A 19,291-nucleotide genomic window follows, 5' to 3' on the forward strand; every position below is an offset into this window, starting at 1 on the left:
AGGCGCGGCCGTCGGCGGCCTCCGGGCGGCTGAGGGGCGGGCTGAGGCAGCGGCCGGGGCCGGGCCGGGCCGGGCGATAAGAGTCGCTGCGGGCTCGCTTTCTGTCTTAGCGCAGCTGGGCGGCCGCGGTCGGGCTCGTGTCGTGCTGGGGGGGTGGCTGTGGCACAGCCATCGCTGTTCGGCTGCGTGACTCTCCTTGGCGCGGAGGAGCGCGGCCCGTCGCTCCCCCTCAGGCCCAGCGGCGGCGATGGGTTCCCGGGCGTCCACGCTGCTGCGGGATGAGGAGATCGAGGAGATCAAGAAGGAGACGGGCTGTGAGTACGGGGCCGTGGGGGGGCGGGCGCTTGTCCCCTCAGCGCGCCCAGCCGCCACCGCTGCGCTCCCGGCGGGGCAGTGCCCGGCCCGGCCCCAGCCACCGCGGGCGGACGTGTTTCGTAGGCCTGCGGAAGCCGGGAAACGCCTCTTGGGCCGCCGGCGGCGGTGGGTGCGCAGGGGGGCCCCTGAGGGTACGGCAGAAACCCGCGGGCACCGCATACCCCTCGGTGCGCTCCGGGTCCCGCTCGCCCGCGGCTGGCGGCGGCCACCGGCTGTGCCTGGGGCAGCTGGGCTGTGGGGGGGCTGCCGGGCGCCCGGCGCAGCGGGAAACAACGGCGGCCGCGGAGCCCGTGGCGTGTGCGCGGCCCCCGGGCTCCCGGCCGGGGCTGCGGAGCCGTCTCGCGTGGGGGCCGTTGCTGCGGCCTGAGGGGGCGAGGATCGGCCGCGGCCCGGCGGGACCCGGGTGGGACGGGCGGGCAGCAGCGCTCCTGGTGCCCGCGGCGTTACCCGCCGGCGGAGAGAGCTCGCTGGGCTCGGCAGAGCTGCCTGTGGCTCTGGGGCTGGAATTTCTCTGGGGCAGCTGTCTTTGGCCTGAAAGGGCTCTCATGGTGTAGCAATTTCCCCCCAAGTGTTACTTATTTCATAGGCTATTGCTAAAGTTGCCTTAAGGTACTTCAGAACGAGTGCTGAGTGGCCTTTAAAATGTAAAGGAGATGAGCGAACGTGCGAGAGTTGGGTATACTTAAAAAAAAATAAAAAAATTCCTGCACTAGTCACAACTGGCACAACATTGTTCACCCTGGACTGTATGTAGTATAAAGCTATGTTACCCTGTAGTATTTGATTGAGTTGTTCTTCATAAACATAAGTACCTTAGAAAAACCTCAGTGGTGTCAATTTGGCTGATAGAATGGTTGCCTGTCTGAGAAATCTAGTAAATGCTGAATGACAGTAAGTGCGGGGTGCCCTCCTAAATAGTTGGAAACAGGGGGTCATAACATCATAGGAGTCACTTTGCTGCTTGCTCTGTTCCGGCCCCCCCAGGTAAAAAAATCTTTACAGATCATGTTTTTCTCCTGCGTATGCTTGCTGATCTGTTCTTGCTACATGGGAATACTTCCCATGTTTTCATTCCAATAGAAGTGGTTTCATATATCTGTTTCAGGTAATAGTTTATTTGTGTCAGGAAAATGAGTGGCTACAGACCTACAGGAGAGGAGTGGAAGAAAGCTAAGACAGTACTGGCTAGCGTAATGGACAGCTGAGTGAGGAGTTCACATAGTTTCCATGATCCTTTTTCCATCTGTCAAGGGAACCTTCTGCAGGAAGGCTATGATAAACAAGTAGTAATATCAAAGTCTGTGTGTCCACCAAGAATTTACTGTTTAGGTTTTTTTCTTTTTAATCACAAAGATCATAAAGTAAAGGTAGCCTCACCTCATTTATAAAGATGCTTTAAAAACCAAAACTCAAATCTGGAATGTTCTTCCAAAAGGTTTTACATTTTTCTTCATGCCAGTATTTGGTTTACTGTCACTGGTGTTTTATTCCTAGAATTTTACTTGCATGATAGTTAAATAAATGGCTGTGTAGGCATTCTAAACAATAAAACTGCTTGGCTGTAGTTAGCCTCTAAATATTTTTTCTTCAATCTTCAAAGTGGGGAGCTTAAGGTGATCAACAGGTTTAAGTTTGTGGGCTGACTTTATTTTTTTCCTGTGTTTTTGCTATTCAATTTTACAACTAATACCACTTTGTTAATTGACCACTGCCAATCTCTGACTCATGCTTACTTACAAGTCATCAAAGTGTCTCATTGACTTTATCAAATCTTTCCCACAAGCCTGTAGCCACAGTCTAGGATAGTGATTTTTCTCTGCCCTTTATAGTTCTCTAGGTAGGTGGAAAATTCCAAGCTCTTAGCACTGTTGTATACTTCATATATGTGCAAATATTTACATGAGGTACAAGGTGGGAGAAAAAAACCCCAGGATGCTGGTTATCAGGAACGAAGTTCCCAGTGAGAATGCTAAGTTAGTATGACTGAATAGAATATCCTGTAGTTTGTTAGAAACTTGATGCTGATTATACTTTACCTACTAAAGAGTTTGAGAAAGAACTTGGTAGATGTGAGACAATCTGGCAGTACTGCATATCCCTCTGGAACTTGTGTTCTGGTAAGTACTCTGAAGGATTCTCTTTTTGGCCTCCTTAGTGTGAAACATGCCCTCTCCTGTTCATCTGGGATAAGTATGGAGCATTGAACAGAATGTGTCACCAATTTGATTGAGTTCAACTGTGGCATTATGCAAGTTTTTCTTGTTCAATTTTATGAAGCACAAAACTGAATCGCTAATGACGCTAACGAGTGATAAACCCTGTTTTAATGGTCTTTAGGTGAACAGATTAAAAAGCTGCCTGAATATTTTTTTTATATTGTGGTAAAAAACACTTGTTTAGAAACATCTGCAAAGGTAATGTTCCGTAGAAGTGGGAAGAAACATGTCTGTTAAAACCTCTGCTTAGTGACAGATAATCTTTAGGTTCTCAGTAACAGATTCTAAGCCTGAAGTTGACAGTCCTAAATCCTACATTATGTTGTACAGAAATTGTATGTTGTTTGTTTTGCATATGAACATTTTGAAATTTGAGTTTGAAAAAACCTTCAAGTAGTCCTAATTGCTTTTGTATTTCAGTAACAACTATAAGAAACAGATGAGAGGTCCAAGATGTTGCTTGTCTGCATTCTGTTACATTCCAATGGCTTTCCAAAAGCTTGCAACAGTATTCAAACTATTTGGTTCACACCCTTTGCACCTATGCTTTGAAGCAGTCTACTTGAGGATTAATAATAAACTAATGCTCCTCTCTGAGTTTGAGAAAAATGTTTTAGTTGATAACAGGTGACGGATTTTCTGATGGATATTTATGCATTTTCTAAGTATGTAAATGAGTTTATGCTAATATTTTAGATGAGAGTTTCAGAGTGTCCAATTGCAAAAAACTTTCTAATTATTTAACAGAAGTAAAATAGAGGGTACAGTTCCTATTTTAGAGGTCTTGACTTGATTTTTTAGAAGGATGTTAGTGAGGCAACAGTATAGATAAAAATGTTTCAGCTAGCTTTAATCCTTAACTTCTGAGTTTTAAGAAGCAGTCATAAATGACAGGTCTTGTTTCTGGTTCTTCTATAGTCACCAGGAAATGTAAAAATCTTTATTTTGTGTGAGAGGGCTCTGGAAAGTGTCTAGTGATGCAGCTTTCATGAGGGATGAGAGCCAAAAAGGAAATTGTGAAAGAGTACAGTGGTGGACCTGAGTCATCTTTCTTTCTTCTATAGCTATGATATGCTTTTTGTCTAGTACGATAACAAAAATGTCTCCTCCTGTCAATAGCTGTGTACTATTAATCACATACTAGCTGTTATGGAGGTGTTCCAAAAATGGAGTTGCTGATATTAGTTTGGAAATGGTAGCAGAGTAGAATTCTCATCACCCTCTTTGTTGCCAGGGAAGAGCGGGAGTACAGGGCTTTTTATTGGAGATGTAACTCCAGGTTATTTTTTTCATCAGTTATTGCCTATCGTTTCTAAAACACTAAATCAAAATTGCAGGAGTCTTTAAAGAAAGAAGTCTTTAAAACACTGGTGTCTGCTTTCTGTGTGTGTGCTGCTTAACTTGAAGTTGAGTAGTTTGATTGTAGAGGAGTCGCCTTAGGTGGAACTGAGCAAATTACCCAACCCTATGCAAAGAATGAAAGTTTCAGAGGAGACAAGGAAGAAAGAAAATCAACAGTTGCTGGCAGGTCATTCCAGAGGAGGGAACAGTTGAACCTAAACAAATAGCCTGGGGAAAGAAAAAACCTGAAAAAAAAGAATTCTGCCTCAGTTGTCAGAGATTAGACAACTGCTGTGCAACCTGTTCCCAAATAAGTTTTATCAAGCAACAAAAGCATTGTACATGTGCTGGTGAAGGCTTTTAAAACAATTGAATTTGAAAATGACACAAAGTCCTAGATAAGTGTTGTAGAACAGCACACCTTTACTGAGTAAACATTAAAATTAAATTCAGTCTTATTTCATGTATTTATTAACCTCATCTGAAGAGGTTCTAAAAGATCTTCTGTAGGGCATTCTTCCAGTGTTAAAAGAATTGCTATTCTAGATAGGTTTAACCCTCTCCTGTCATGGACTTTTGTAAAGATTTAGGTGTCTATTGTCTAGGGTTGTCTAGTATCTTGGCAATGTTGACACCATTATGCTAAGCTTAAGACTGGCTTTGGCATTTCTGTTTCAAATTGCAGATTTAAGGAATCTGCAGTAACTTTCTGCTTGCTTTGTGTCCCAACTCCTTCTCAAACTTCTTTAGAAACAGGCTTCTTAATTTTTAACTCTGTGTCCTAGAAGCCTAGAAATTGGTGAACCCCAAAATGAACAAATTATTTCAATGCAGGCGGTCCTGTGAAGGACTGAGACTGAACTGTGAAGGAGGAAAAGTGATCAGGTGTGAAGTTTCTGACCATTCTCCAGGTGCAGAGAAACTGAGTACACTTTCCATCTTAAGATGGAAAAAGACAACAGGAGCAGAGATACGCGAAAGGGAAGGAAAGATTCTATAGCAGAGGTCTGCAGTGTCATGAATGAGGTCATCAGTGGAGGCTGTGTCCAGATTATGTTTAGTCATAAAGGAGTTAAGGGAAATACAGTGGAACTGTGATTCAGGTTTTTTCTTTTTAATTGCCATTTACTGAGTCGGATAACCAAAGAATGTTAGAGACCAAAAATATAAACAGCTAGAAGGCAGAATTAAAGAAATTTTTGAAGAATGGACTTACTGGTGGGTTCCTGAATGTGAAGATGCAGTTTACAGCTAGTGAAGTCCCTGAACTGCTGATTGCTCTGCGTTTCCAATGTAACTGGTTTTGTATTATTTTTTTTAATTTTTGAACACAGCTTCTAGCAGCAGAGTAGCTCTATGTAACGAGGTCTGTTCCTAGGGGAAGTCATTGACATGATAATTTGTGTTTCTTCTTTGTTTTTTTTTTTTCTTCAGTCTCCCACAGTCAAATCACCCGCTTGTACAGTCGCTTCACCAGCCTAGACAAAGGAGAAAATGGCACCCTTAGGTGGGTATCGTCACTAACTCAGCTGTTTGCCCTGACACATATCTGTAATGGTGGCTTGCTCTTGCAGGATGCCTGCGTCGTTTCCTCATATGGTGAATCAGTGAGGCTGTTACAACGGGGGTTTTCATATCTACTGTCTACTTAGACATTCAAGTTTGTTCCCTTTTATGAAGGGTCAGGAGAAATCTTATTGTCAAACTGAGGTGCTCTACCAGTTGTCTTTACTGTAGTACTGAAGGCTTGTAGCAGTTAATACAAGAAAGGTCAGGTTTGGTATTCAAGGTCTTACTGCAAATGTTCAGAAATGTTAAACCGTATTTTTAGATTGTTTCTTACCTTTATTTGTGTGGCTTCTAATAATTATTACAAGAATAGTTCCACTATGTCGTCTTCACCCTGGCTTTCCTAACAAAAAGATAATTTATTTTTGGGAGCATGGGCTATTAAATGTTTCTGATACCTAGTGTTTTTTAATGCTACTTTGATCTGCAAGCCATTTACTATTCTTTGTACCTCTTCTTGAACCACCATGTCTGTTAGTATGCTCAAAAATAAAAAAGAGCGAGCTGGAACCAAGTCACTGTGACTAAATAAAAACACATTTTATTCTTTAAAGCAGTAGTGCAGGATATTCCAAGACCTTTAAAATGTTTGTCTTCTGTCTAGAATTTCAAAACTACAGAAGTGAACCAGTTTCTTACAGCTTCATCAATTAAAGATGAGGCTTAAACTGTATGTGCAAAACACTTTTCACTTTGGTGGGCTGAGTCTGCTGGGAAAGTATTCTCAACCTAAAGGTAAACTCCAGTGGGATGATTGCCTGTTAAAATGTATCTCTGCTTGCTGTTTTTGTTCTCTAGCTTTCCCCACTCCAGTTATGTATTGAGAGTTTGTATTGTTTTGCTCTTTATTTACTGAACTAATTATGAATTCTGATTGTATTAAAATGATTAGTCACCTCTTTTGACATTGCCTATGGATTATGTTAATATTATGGAAACATATGACAAATAAGAGCTGTCCATGACTGCACCAGGGGTGCAATTTTGTGACCAACCTAGTTGGTCCAAGACCATGTTGCCGCTGAAAGGCTGTTGCTTTTCTGTGTTGAAGCTGGTATCAAGGCTCATCTTTGGAAACTAACCTACAGCTTTGAAAACTTGCCAGGTAGCACAACAAAAAAGGAAACTGATCAGTGTTCAGGTGGATTTGTTTCCCATTCACCATATAGCCACATATGCCAGAAATGGAGCACAGGGAAGCTGGAGAGAGTAGGAAGGGGGAAGGGACCTCATAGCATAGTATACAAAGTCTGACAGGGATGAAGTTAACTTCTTTCATAGCATTTCTATCCCAGTCAAACCTGGTAAACATAGATTTGGGGATCATCTGGGGTTTTGTATGTGATCTTGCAAAATATGGTTGTGGGATGCCCTATAAACCAAAGTAACTATAAAGCTAGAATCGCTGATTAGAAGATGAAGGTGACAAGTTGTAAGGTACACTGTCTTTGGCAGTACTGCTGCTTACTGCAGTTTCCTTTCTTGAAAGAAATACACAGTTCCTTCTGGTGCCACAAATTACTGACTTCTCAGTTAACATTTAAGTAACTGGTTGTGGAGCTGTACTGTAAACTGGACTACTGAGTGATTCTTTTTGGTTAAAAATACTCTGCTTCCTCTTTTGGCTTGTGCAGGTATTTTTAAGCAGACTGACTCCAGTGATTTGGACTGTGGCTGTACTGTAAATACCTGGACTTGCATAGCTGAAGGGATGACAAAATAGACCGTGGGTGAGGAAACAATTGGTATGGGATGGGCAGGGACATCTTAAAACCACTCTGTCACCAAAGCTCATGTATCATATAAATTGTAGCATTGGCTAATTGGCAATTGTGACATACAGATCAGCTGAATGATATTGTAGGTAAGGGTAATACTACTAATGTCTCAAAATGAAATGACTTGAAAAAGAACACTTAACAGTCTCTTCAAAACTTTGCATGTGGGTTTAGTCTTTACTGATGATTAAAGGTGATGGCTACCAGACTAGTCTAGCACAATTTGAACCTAGGACATGTTCTTCCTCAGCTCTTCCCTCCAACTTTAAATTTACCTATTGAGTCCGTAAAGCTTGTATAAATGTCAAAGTGATTGTACTCAGTTTACGTAAGAGGAGTAATTAATTAAACATGCTATGAATGTCTGTTGCACAATGCTTAGTTTCATAGTGTTATGTATCAGAAGCAGGTGTTTTTTTCATTGTCAATAATCATGTGGTACTTGAGAAAGGAAACTGGACTTGTTTGGGAAATCCCAACAGCTGTGCAAGTTGTGATCCCTTAACTTGCAGTCTTGGCCTCTTAAATGTAGCCTGTTCCCAATCATGGCTGGCTTGGCTTTCAAAACTTGAATGCCACTCTGTCCTGGCCCCCACAATATGTGGAAACCATTAAGTTAAGTAATAGAAAACTACTTCCTGTAAAAAAACAATGAAGGGAGAGTAAGAACTACAGCTCTGAAGGTCGTAAATGTTGTTTTCTGAAATACTGATCAAAGAGAACTTGCTACTTTGAGACAAGCAAGGTGAAGTTATCACTTGCTTTCTAAACTGTTTGGCAGTGGTAAGCATGTCTTCTGTTTGTTTCCTGTGAGCAAGAATGATTGTTTCCCGCCTTTGACTTACAAATCAGACATGACAGAAATCACTCATGTGACTATGATCAGGAAAAGAAGTGTTAGGCTCTTCTTTATGGCATTAAATTAATCTTTAAATGTGTATCACCCTTCTGAACAAGGGGAAAAGCTGTGCTGTTATTCTTATCTATGGGTTAAAAATGTGCAAGGTAAAGAGCACTTTGTACAGAGGATCTGGTAGATAATGATTAATCCTGGTGGCTAAAGAAGAGAGAGAGTTCATTCTGGAACTATAACCAAAAGCTGAAACCTTTCCTAGCCAGATGTTTCTATCCAGTGTACCTACGTAGTTTCAAGGAACTTTCTTTTTAGAGTTCCATAAATAAGACTTGAGAAGGGTACTGATGGAGTCAAAACTTCATATGCCTTCTTTTTGGCTTTTTCCCTCTCTCCTCCTTATCCTCTAAATGACTACAGCCTATGGTTAATGGATTAACTTTTATCAATTATTTAAAAGTGCTATTTTTTTTCCTTAGCTTCACTTTTCCTAAAAAAAAAAAAAGAAAATGAGTAAGTGCAAGTATGAGGGAGCTATCTGAATGAAACCAGGTTGTAAAAGCCAGGACAAACCCATTCCTTTAAATTCCTTTGTCATCTTTGATTTCAATACTGTGACATGCTGAGTTGCCAAAATAAAAGGTTGATACCGTGGCTACGTCTAAATTGCGAAACCAGAAATATACTTGTTCTGCCTCCATCCTAACTATAGGTCAGGAGGGAACTAGTGTGCACATTTTCTTTACTTTCTGATTTCCAAGATGAGAAAATTTAAGTGTATGACCAGGATAAGTATGTTCTTGCTTCAGTGAGTCCCCTTGTTGGGCTGGTACCGGAGCGTACACCACACAAGAATACATCTGCTCCAAAACTTATCTACTGGTAAGTAGCTCTAGACAGACACATATAGAGCTATAAAAAGGAGATACTTAGCTAAACTGCTACTTTGGCATGTAGGTTTTGCATGAAGCCTCCCACTTACAGTAGTTTCTTCTGCCCGGGGAAATGACAGGTTAAGCACTTCAGAAGTATTTTTTTACTGTTCAGCAATTGGGATGGCCTGGTGAGTGTGGAAGAAGGAAGGGAGGGCAAGTCTTCTGAAAGCTGGTAACATGAGAATGGACACGCTGAGCTGTTTATGCATATGTCACGATTATGAAAGCTATTCACAAGATGGTGTCTCCTGGAGAACTTCAGAAAGCTTCTGGCCCGGAGAGGAGGGTAACAGGAGCTGGCTGGGCCATCTGTTAACTTTGTCAGTGAATTGAATCACCTGTCTGGAAAGTTGTCAGGCTTGTTCTTATTCGTTCAAGCTGATATGCCAAGATTTCAAAGTAAAACATAAAAGCTAGCACTCTGAACATGGAATTCTTCACCTTTGCTTAAGAAAGTGCAAAAGATTTTTAGCTTTCTGTAAAACAGACAAGGCAGGCAGGTTGGGATTACAAAATGGTAGGGTACTACAGTAACACATACTTCCCCCCTTAACCATGCTTTATTCGCACTGTTTGCCCCCTGCCTTGCTCGTCTAATTAGCCTGTACTTCTAGCATACTCCTTGGCCTAATGTTTGTAAATCAATCACTCCCCCGGTAGTTTAGCAACTCTTTTAAACCTGTGTAGAGCATGTGTGAAGATGAAGCTAGGTGAGATGAAGTTGTTTTTAACTGCTTGAAGTTGCTAATTCAACAGAAAGGTAGTTGGGAGCATGGAGAGGAAGAAGTGGGGAACTTTTTTTCAGGGTTAGTGAGGTACATTAGACCACCAAAAGGTCTGATGGATGACAAAGCTAACCTTAGCAAGGGAAGGGAGCAATGAAACCCCTTCAGTAGTAACCTGTTAAATCTGTTTGACAATCTTGCGTGATACACCTTACTACTTTTAATTATTTTCCCATTTCAAGTAATTTCTTGTTATCTATATCCTCTGGACATTTTTCCTTTCCTCTGCCACTTTTGTTTTTTCATATGGTTTGTTTTCTCTTCATTGTTTTACTTTCCCTCAGCTACATTTAGCCCTACTCTCCTCAACCCTGTTGAGGGAACAGTGCTCTGCTACTATCTAGAAGTAAAAGAAGGATGAACCACCAGAAATAATGGAAGAAAAAAGGGGTCTAATAGATTTCTTGTAACCTTTAGGGTAAGATAGAGCCCTTTACAGTAGGCATCTACTGTGTGCCTTGGAGGGTACGCTCAGAGATATTTGTCTTGCTTAGAATCTACATGTTCCTTGCTGGAAAGTATGTGTAAGTGTGGATGCACTGGCACATACATTAAAATGGTTGGCCTGCATAATGATAACATGCAATTAAAGATTGCTTTGCAGGTTACATTTAAGCAAGGGTTTAGTAGAAGCCAGGTTCCAGGAGAGATGTGGTGGAAGAGCCTTGTTGCTATGGCATGTGAGCACAGAGGAAGTAGAGGGCATGACTTTTCCTGTAAGCTCCAGCCTCAGCCAGGTGCAGTTGGTCCCTAATGACTGCAGGAAGCCTTAGTTTATAAAGCGGAGAATAACTTACCTCATGCATTCATTTACTTTTATGGCTACTACAGTTATTTCAATTAAAAGAGCACATTACTGAGTGAGTGTTAATAAGCAAAAATGGTCTACTGCAATCCCAATAAAGACAGGACAAGTAGATTTGAAACCTGGGGAGTTATTTGTGGTTAATTGTTAATCTCCTGTTAGAAAGCAGAATAACAGGAGGCTGAAATGCAGAGTGTAAACTGAGGCTGAGTACTGAAAAGTAGTGATATGCAAGTAAAAAATTCTGAAACATTAGGATTTTGCTGTAAATGGAAGAGAGGGCAGCTGCTGCTTTTAGCTTGTAAGTGTTGGCATTGACACAAGTCCTGTTGTTAAAATAGTGTTACTAGGACATGGGTTTTCCACATCACTGCATCTCCTGCCTAAAATCACTAATGCATACTTTGCCCTTCAGCTGTAGCTTAAAATGCAGCTGTCCTGAAGGGTCTGGTAACAAGTTGATCATATTATATAGATGTTAGCTTTGTCTATTAAAAATAATTCAGACCTGGTCAGAGCAGAAGTTTGCTTCTTCTTAAAAATATGGTCAGGTCACTCTACTTAGAAGGTCAAACGGTTTAACCGTGTTGCAACAGGTACAATTGGGACTCTTTTAACAGTGCTGTGGTGCCAAGGACTGTTTTAGAATGCATTTAAAACTAGAACGTCTTGCTTCTGTGCCTTTCCTAGGCTAGAGTAGTGATAAGGTTAACAAATTCATTCCCCCCCCCCCTCCTGTATTTAAGATCACAGTATTTTAAAAGGCCAGTGTACTTAAATAAAATCTGTTTGTGTTTACTTTACTCTGCCGGGTTTTTTTGATGCAATTATGTCGTGAATCAAACCTTGTTGCTGATTCATTTAGTAAGCATAGTTTTCAAAAGTAGCAAACATTTAGTAACCAAGTTTGAGACTTTGACCCAAACTTTAAAAATGGCAGGACTGCATTTGACTTGAAGGAGATTGCCAATATTTCTAGAGATTGAGCAGGAAATGTCATTTTATTCATGCAGGCAGAATAGATTTTTTTTTTTTTCAGCCTTACCCCATTGCTGTTATCTTTGCAATTTAAAACCTAAATGATTGAGTACCTCTTGTATGAACTGATAAATTGCTGTGCTCTCCCATAGTGGAAAAAGCAAACAAACCCAAACCTGTTAACCAGAGTATTCTGTAAGACGTGCTTAGTGTCTGCCTTGGTCACACCAAGATTATCCCACTTTCCTGTCAGTGACATTCTATTAGGTTGAAAGAAAAGAAAAATTGTTCATGCAACTCTAATAGTAAAATGAAATGTATGTTCATGTCATGACAATCTAAGATGTGCTTGCATCAGTATAGCTCATGATGTCTTCCAGATCAGAAAAAGCTGTAACAGTGTAAGCACTAGCTATGTTTATACTATGCTGTGTATGTATAATCATGAGCAGAAAAGAGAATCTCTGGCAAGCGCAGTGAGTATTTGCAGTGTACTGATGAAGTTACATCTGGCCTACAAGCCTCTGTCAAAGTCTAAATTTACCTCTTTAAAAGGAGTGCTGCTTGGATGAAGCTAAAATAATCTGAAATTTGTCATTTATAGTAAGATGTAAAGTTACTGCATAAACAACAACAAAAAAATTCTATTAGAATATGCAGATCACCTGTGGTATGTTAGGAATATGGTATTGTCCCAGAATCTGGAATGGGGTAGTCTGGAAAAATCATGCCAACTCAAATTATTAGGTACCAAAATAATTATAAAAAAAATAATCATTTTTAAGCCATATTTTTCTTCAGAGTTATTTCAGACACTTTCCTTAAATTGCAGACTAGTTGGTGTCATACAGGAAGGTTTCTAGCACAAACAATGTTAGCATCTGAGAAGTGCTCTTAATGTGATAAATGAGCACTGCTAGTCTGTAATGTAATACAGGCTTGGCATTGTCTTTTGCTTTGCTTTGTGCCATTAGTCATAGAGAAAACATGCTTTAAAGAGTTGTATGTTAAAAACTGCCAAGTGTCTTGCTGCAGAAATAGAAGCCAATGGATGTTTTTACTGTGAATTCTTTTTAAGCAACTCTTTCTCTAGTGACTTCAACTTTATGCAGACTTCCTGTGTTCTTGCTTTACTTAGCCGTGAAGACTTCCAGCGGATTCCAGAGCTTGCCATCAATCCACTGGGAGACAGAATTATCAATGCCTTCTTTCCGGAAGGGTGAGTTCCGACAGATGTAATTTACAAGCAGGCTCAAGATTTGCAGTTCGTCAGAAGTTTTGCTGGTGAATTGTTGATAGTTAAAGCACACATAATTTGAATTTGCTAGTAATTGAACACTCAAATGTCATGAAATGTGTGTGGGGACACTGTTTCCTCAGCATGTTTTTGTTCTGTAATGGGATATATTTAACAACTTTACAAGACTTGTATGCTTTATTTGTTGACAAAATTGGGCTTCATGTCACAGTTTTCTACTTCTTGCTATGCTGCTGAATACTTCTGAAGAAAGTCAAGGGCACATATGGACTTTGGTTCTTTAAGCAAACTTGTAGCAATACTATTTTATGCTAAGTAGTATTGCAGTTTACTAATTCAGTCTTGGTTTTCATCTTTTAGCCTCTAACTATACCTTTGTTATTCGATCAGCTTTTTTGTTTGCTTGTTTTCAGTTTTTGATCTCGCTTAAGACATAACTTATAGTGCTGCTAACATATATCCAAACAGATGATCAAATTTGCAGTACTGTGTCTCTTCATTGTACCTTTTTAGATTGTTCTATGGAATCTGCTGTTCTTGAACACATTTGTCATTATCGATTGATGAAGATCAGATTGTCTAATAAAATCATAATAGGTTAATACCGGGCAGGGTTTCCTGAGTAGAAAGCAGGAGTCTTGGAAAGTACTTGCATAGCTGGTTCCCACAGAAACTAGAGAAGAGAGCTGTCTGTCGGAGAGCAGCAAGCAATGGCTGCCCTGTGCGCAGGAGCCAAGGGTGACAGCAAATCTGGCAGGGGCAGTGCCCTTGCTCACCAAGGGTACAGCACCTGAGCGACAAAAGCAGGGCTGGTCCAGTGAGTGTTGTCAGGTCAGCCAACAAGTCCAGTGGTTGCCAGACAAGTTGATGGTGGTGAAGCTAGTCTGGGGTCAGTCAAGGGTATCGGGATCCGGATTAGAAAGGTACGTTTGCCAGACTTGGGGATAGCTGCAGGATAGCTCAGGCAAGGGCCAAGGGTGAGGACTAGAGCTTAAATGGAGCTTGCAGGCAGGAGGCGGCAAGCCTGTGACAAAACTTCTCTCGCTTTCTTGTTTTACACATCATACTTCATAGCAGCATGATCCCAGGTTGCAACTGCACTGTCTCAGAGCTGGCTTTGAGCACAGGCAGCCAAACTCAAACTCTAGGGAGGTGGGAGTGGAAGAGTCTGTGTGGTCGTGATGCTGTAGACATTCATACTCCTGTTTCAGTAAAAAAAAAAAAAGAACCTGTATAAGCTGTGTTGAAACTGACCTGCTGAAATGCTTATGCAGAGAGGACCAGGTGAATTTCCGGGGATTCATGAGGACGCTAGCCCACTTCCGGCCCATAGAGGATAATGAGAAGAGCAAAGACCAGAATGGACCAGAGCCACTGAACAGCCGAAGTAACAAGCTCCACTGTAAGAAACGTGAACTTTCTTATAGAAGCCTTTTTTTGTTGTTTTTCTGGGAAGGGAGTGAAGGGGCTTGGTGTCTTTGTACTGTTGTTCTGTAAGTGGAATGATGTCCTCTAATACCTGATTTATTTTTTTTAAATTTATGTGCAATTTTAGCTGTTCAGAATGTAAACAGTTGACCCATTCTTGTATTGGAATTTGGAATTGGTTGAATTTTGAGTAATGGATATGCTTTTACAAACATCTCACAACAGGAGTGTTTTGAAATGGCTTGTATGCCATTTCAAGTTATTTCAGATTCAGAAGCCACATCCCATACATGAATGGGCTTTTCCCTTTCTTTCTCCAGTCTTCCATATAATGGAGTGCTTTTCCCTCATCTTCAGCTGGGTTCTTTTTTGAGTATTTGGACATCTGCCTACAGTATATGAGCAGAATGCTCTTGCTTGCTAATCAAAGCTGGCAACAGTCCTCAGCACTTGATATTTCTGTTGTATGTCATCAAGTATATAGTCAGAGAGAACAAATGTAAAAATGGTTGGCTCTGAAGTTAAAGGATTGAATGTATCTTGGTGGTAATTAGACTTCCATGACTTGAGGCTTTGAAGAAACACCTCTGCAAGCAGAATGCTTCGTACTTGTGCTGAGTATTTAAGTAGGATTTTTCATTTATTGAAAATAGCAATATTCCTGTACGTAGTAATAACACTTTATGGAACTCTCCATGGATTTTATGGTGAATTTAAAATTCAAAGCTAATTATCTTTAAATAATTTATGAATAATTAGGGTTTTTTAGATAATGTATTTATGAAAAAAAAATGGCATTTGAACTAAACAGCCTGTTCCTTTTCTTCCCTGTAGTTGCTTTTCGGTTATATGATCTCGATAAAGATGACAAGATTTCCAGGGATGAGCTGCTTCAGGTAAATAGCTCAGGGCTGCTTTGAATGACTCCATGACCTTCTCTGTGACTTTACACCCATTTAGAATGAAGAGGGGACTTGCAACAGTCTTCTCAAAAGAACTTCTGAAGGAATCTGGTGGCTAATTGCTTATCTCTGGTTTAAGATAAGCAATTAAATAAGATTAGGTACAGTATGAGACTAATCCTATTTGGTAGCCTAGGCTGTTTTATTAAACTAGGAATGCTAGATTCAGATTTAAACCCGAGTGTTAGGCTAAGCAGATGCTATTGGAAATGATACCTAGATACCCCAACAACTACACTAAGCCCCTTGAGAACTACCTTTTAAAACTTTCTGCGGTGCTTCTAACAGGACTTCACAGGGACAGTCCTTGAGATCGATTAGGTAGTTTGTCTGATCCTCTGTGCATCCTCTCAATAGAATAAAACTTCTTGGAATTGCAGCAAAGGTAATCAGAGTTCATCAGTGCTGCATATATGTGAAACTATGGTTGAGCTAGGGGTAATTACATACTGCTAATCCTGGGAAGTGGAGATGGCAATTTGTGGTTCCTGATGTAGGACGAGGATTTGCTTTTGACTGAAACTGCCATCTTCTATTGGCACAGAAAATGCTTTACTAACTGTAGAGAGTAATGGCAGTTACCATTTGACCATATACTTAAAAGATTCCTGTAGGCAGCTATCTCCAACAGCAGATACTCGAATGTTGGTACTTTTTGTGAGGAAAAAATAGAGAAAAGCATTGAAACAAAATGTACTTGTTCTGGGTTCCAAAAGCTTTCTTGTACTTCTTCCTCTTCCTGCTGCCTAGTGAAAAGGCAGGAGTATTTGTCAGACGTGGCTACAAGAGGAAGCTGTCTTTCCTGAAAGCTTTGACATACAAAGCACAAATAGAAGTCTTTCTAAAAGTTACTTCTGTGGAAATCCTCCAGAGTTGTTCTTGTGTGGTGTTACTTTGACAGTATACATGAGAAAAACAGCAGTAAGAATATTTCTGTTCCTATGTTAATAAGAAAACAAAATAACCATTATTTAAAGAAAAAACCTAAATCTGGGGACTTCTGGATGTTACAGGTATTACGGATGATGGTTGGTGTAAATATTTCAGATGAGCAGCTGGGCAGCATCGCTGACAGGACAATCCAGGAAGCTGATCAAGATGGAGATAGTGCCATCTCCTTTGCAGAGTTTGTAAAGGTTGGTAAACTGCTTTTTTTAACAACTAAATGAAACTGCTCAGTAATGGGCAAGCCATTCAGACTTAAATGGAAACAGGGAGGAAGTTGTTCCAATAATCCTGTTTGCATTTGGACAAAGCAAGCCTTCTGCTAGCTCTTTTTCTGCCTTTATTAGGAAACTTTTTATATATATACTGTTAGGGTACTAATTATTGATCTGCATGTTTTTTCATGCTCTTGCATAAGCTACAGCATTGCAATATACGGCAGAATTTTCACTTTTCTTTTGCAACCAGTTCTTTCTACACAGGTAGCCTGACTAGCACAGTTACAACACGGCAATTCTTCTGCTGTAATTGTGCTCATCGGTCTTCACTCGTAGATTTTATTTGTTAGCGACACAACTAACATCAGTATTCAAGTTCCTAGCTCCTAGTCCTTTGAATTGCATTGTAGGCAGAAGTGGGTAATAGTAAGGAGCCATTATATAGTTGGTAAAGAAAGTTGTTCTATAGCAGAAGTATTGAGGAACCAGACTTATCTTGGAGGTGGATAAGAGGCAACAGAAACAAGTTGCAACATGGGGAAGTTCTGGTTAGCTATAAGGAAAACTCTTTTACCAAGAGGATGATCATAGTTGCTGAAGATGTAGAACCTCATTCCCTGGAGATATTTAAAACTTAACCGGACAAGGCCCTGAACAACCTGATCTAGCTGGCTGTGCTAGATCAGGGGTTGAGGTAGGGATTTAAGTTAAGTAGGAGTTGAGAGAGTTTGCCTAAAGGCCTCCAGAGGTCTCTTCAAACTTAAATTACTTTCATCCTGGAACACTGAGGTCCACTGTCTAAAACAGCCTGGAGCAGACTAATGTCTTCATACCTCAGTGAATGCAGTTGCCATCCTGGTTTTACAATTATCTGTGTTAGTGATGCTGTGACCTTGATTTTAGCCCTTCCCTGACTGCTCATGCCTCTTCCTCTACTCCATTCTCCCTTCTGTTTGCTGGCTGTGCGTTCCCACGCAGTCTAATTTTAGGAATCCGAGCCTTTCTGGGCTGTTGGCAGACTAAAACTGCATTAGTTACATTTTGGTTGAGAGCCTTCTTTCAGCTTGAATGGCTGAAGCTTCTTTCTTCGGAAGGACCTTAGTCCAGAATGAAAAATACCGGTCTCTAGATGAGGGACTGGCATGCCAAACTGAAGGCATCCCATGTTCCTGCCCATTTTGTCTGTAGTAGAGTAAGAAACCTTGTAGAAGATAAGTATGTACAATAATTTAAGTAGCTGTTTCTGAATTTTACTGCAGGTTTTGGAGAAGGTGGATGTAGAGCAGAAAATGAGCATTCGATTTCTTCACTGATGGATGGAGAACCTATTCCTTCCTACCCCTACTATACAAAGAATAGAACTTCATTTTCTCCTTAGCACCTTCCCCCAGAGCATTACTACTGGTGCATATACAATACATCTCCAACCCCTCCCTGATTTGTTCTACCAATGTGAACATTCCCTGTGCATCAGGAACAAAGGGAAATGGCTGCCATGCAACTTGGAAAGGAGCATTTTTTTAAAAAAAAATCTTTTCCTTTTTTTTTTTTTTTAAAAAATCTTTTCCTTCCTTTTTTTTTTACCTTCTCCCTTGTCTCCTTCTGCACTGCTGTTTTGGCAAAAATGTCTCTCCTCATGTGCTGCTGTTTAGTCCACAAACTGATTCTTCTGAGCTCTGAGTCTGAGAATGGAAAAACTGGAACCCGCCACAGAAGCGCCCTATGAAGCACTTTGGAGACAAGCATCTTCTCAAATACTAGGTGTGGTGATAATGATTCACTTTTGCTTCCAGGAGCAACAACATATTACAGCTGCCTTTTTTCTTCCCCCCCTGCCCCTCCTTTCCCATTTCGCTCTTTACATGCAGATTTTTCTTCACTGCTTCCAAATCAGCCTTTTACTTGAGGACTTGTCAATTTCTATGGTTTTGTTGTACAACTAGCACTGAAGGCAAGAAGATAGCCTAGAGTACTTTAAAGTACTGTGAATAGATTGTATGCTTTGTGGGATGAATTCACAGGGACAATAGGAGAATCTGTGGTGTCCTCAAAAGGAATAGGAATTCTGCACTAAGTCACTTAAATTGTTCCAGTAGCAGATGCAGAAACTTGTTTCTTTTCTTTGAGTAGCCTGCAGGCTTGACAGCCAGTGGACCGTGAAGTGCCCTCTCCAGGTTGTTTCGCTCTAGGATCCCTCCTTAACAGGGTGGTTTTGGCTCTGAAAGTGTAAAGTTGTTTACCAGTGTACATAATGCAAGAAAACTAGTCATGCCAAAATCTAGACTTGCAGTTCTGTCACTGCCCCCTGGTAATAGTGACGTGAAACATAGTACTGATTTATTTTTTTTTTTTTAATCATAGTGACCTGGAGAATCGGTAATTACTTACATTTTCCAATATGGAAGTCCTGGTTTGTTAGATTTGTGTTGAGGGTGATAGCTGTATTTATGAAAGCTCTGGCATGAGAATATAATTTGTGGAAGTGCGTATTATGCCAAATATTTCAGAATATATTTCTACACAAATATCTTTGCAAGTATAAGATGATTAATACCACTAATATAATACTGATAAAGTCAAGAGATCATAGTTAATGAAGGTTGAATAGAAACTTAATTTTCTGTGGCTAGATGGGCAGATAGTCTCATTTAGTTTAGCTGGAGCATCCTACAGTCCGGGAGGTCCTTCCAATAAAACCAAAAAACCCCGGGAGCTTCTTTATTGAAGAATCAGTGTTATAACTGCTTCTCTTATGTCATGTGTAAACATTTCTATAATACTTACCAGTCTCAAACTATTCTCAAATGTGCATTTCCTTTTTTTCTCGGTTCCTTTAATCATCACT

General features: G+C 40.6%; 1 protein-coding gene across 1 annotated transcript; it reads left to right on the forward strand.

Annotated features, from left to right (window-relative positions):
- The first annotated feature begins 23 nt into the window (after positions 1-23).
- CHP1 (calcineurin like EF-hand protein 1) lies at positions 24-19,243 on the forward strand. The gene is made up of 7 exons (XM_040599678.1): positions 24-314; positions 5,367-5,439; positions 12,774-12,854; positions 14,168-14,295; positions 15,156-15,217; positions 16,297-16,419; positions 17,706-19,243. Exons 1-7 carry the CDS (start codon positions 248-250, stop codon positions 17,757-17,759), a joined length of 588 nt encoding a protein of 195 aa, XP_040455612.1. The 5' UTR covers positions 24-247; the 3' UTR covers positions 17,760-19,243.
- Positions 19,244-19,291: the final 48 nt, after the last annotated feature.

This window comes from Falco naumanni, chromosome 7 (assembly GCF_017639655.2).
Source record: "Falco naumanni isolate bFalNau1 chromosome 7, bFalNau1.pat, whole genome shotgun sequence".
NCBI classification, from domain to species: Eukaryota; Metazoa; Chordata; class Aves; order Falconiformes; family Falconidae; genus Falco; species Falco naumanni.

Bases quoted from the DNA above. Each gene is read 5' to 3' on its own strand.
- CHP1 (XM_040599678.1), top strand. From the start codon at position 248: ATGGGTTCCCGGGCGTCCACGCTGCTGCGGGATGAGGAGATCGAGGAG. The intron at 14,296-15,155 runs GTAAGAAACGTG...TCTTCCCTGTAG, and splicing joins CCGAAGTAACAAGCTCCACT to TTGCTTTTCGGTTATATGAT. The intron at 15,218-16,296 runs GTAAATAGCTCA...TGGATGTTACAG, and splicing joins CCAGGGATGAGCTGCTTCAG to GTATTACGGATGATGGTTGG.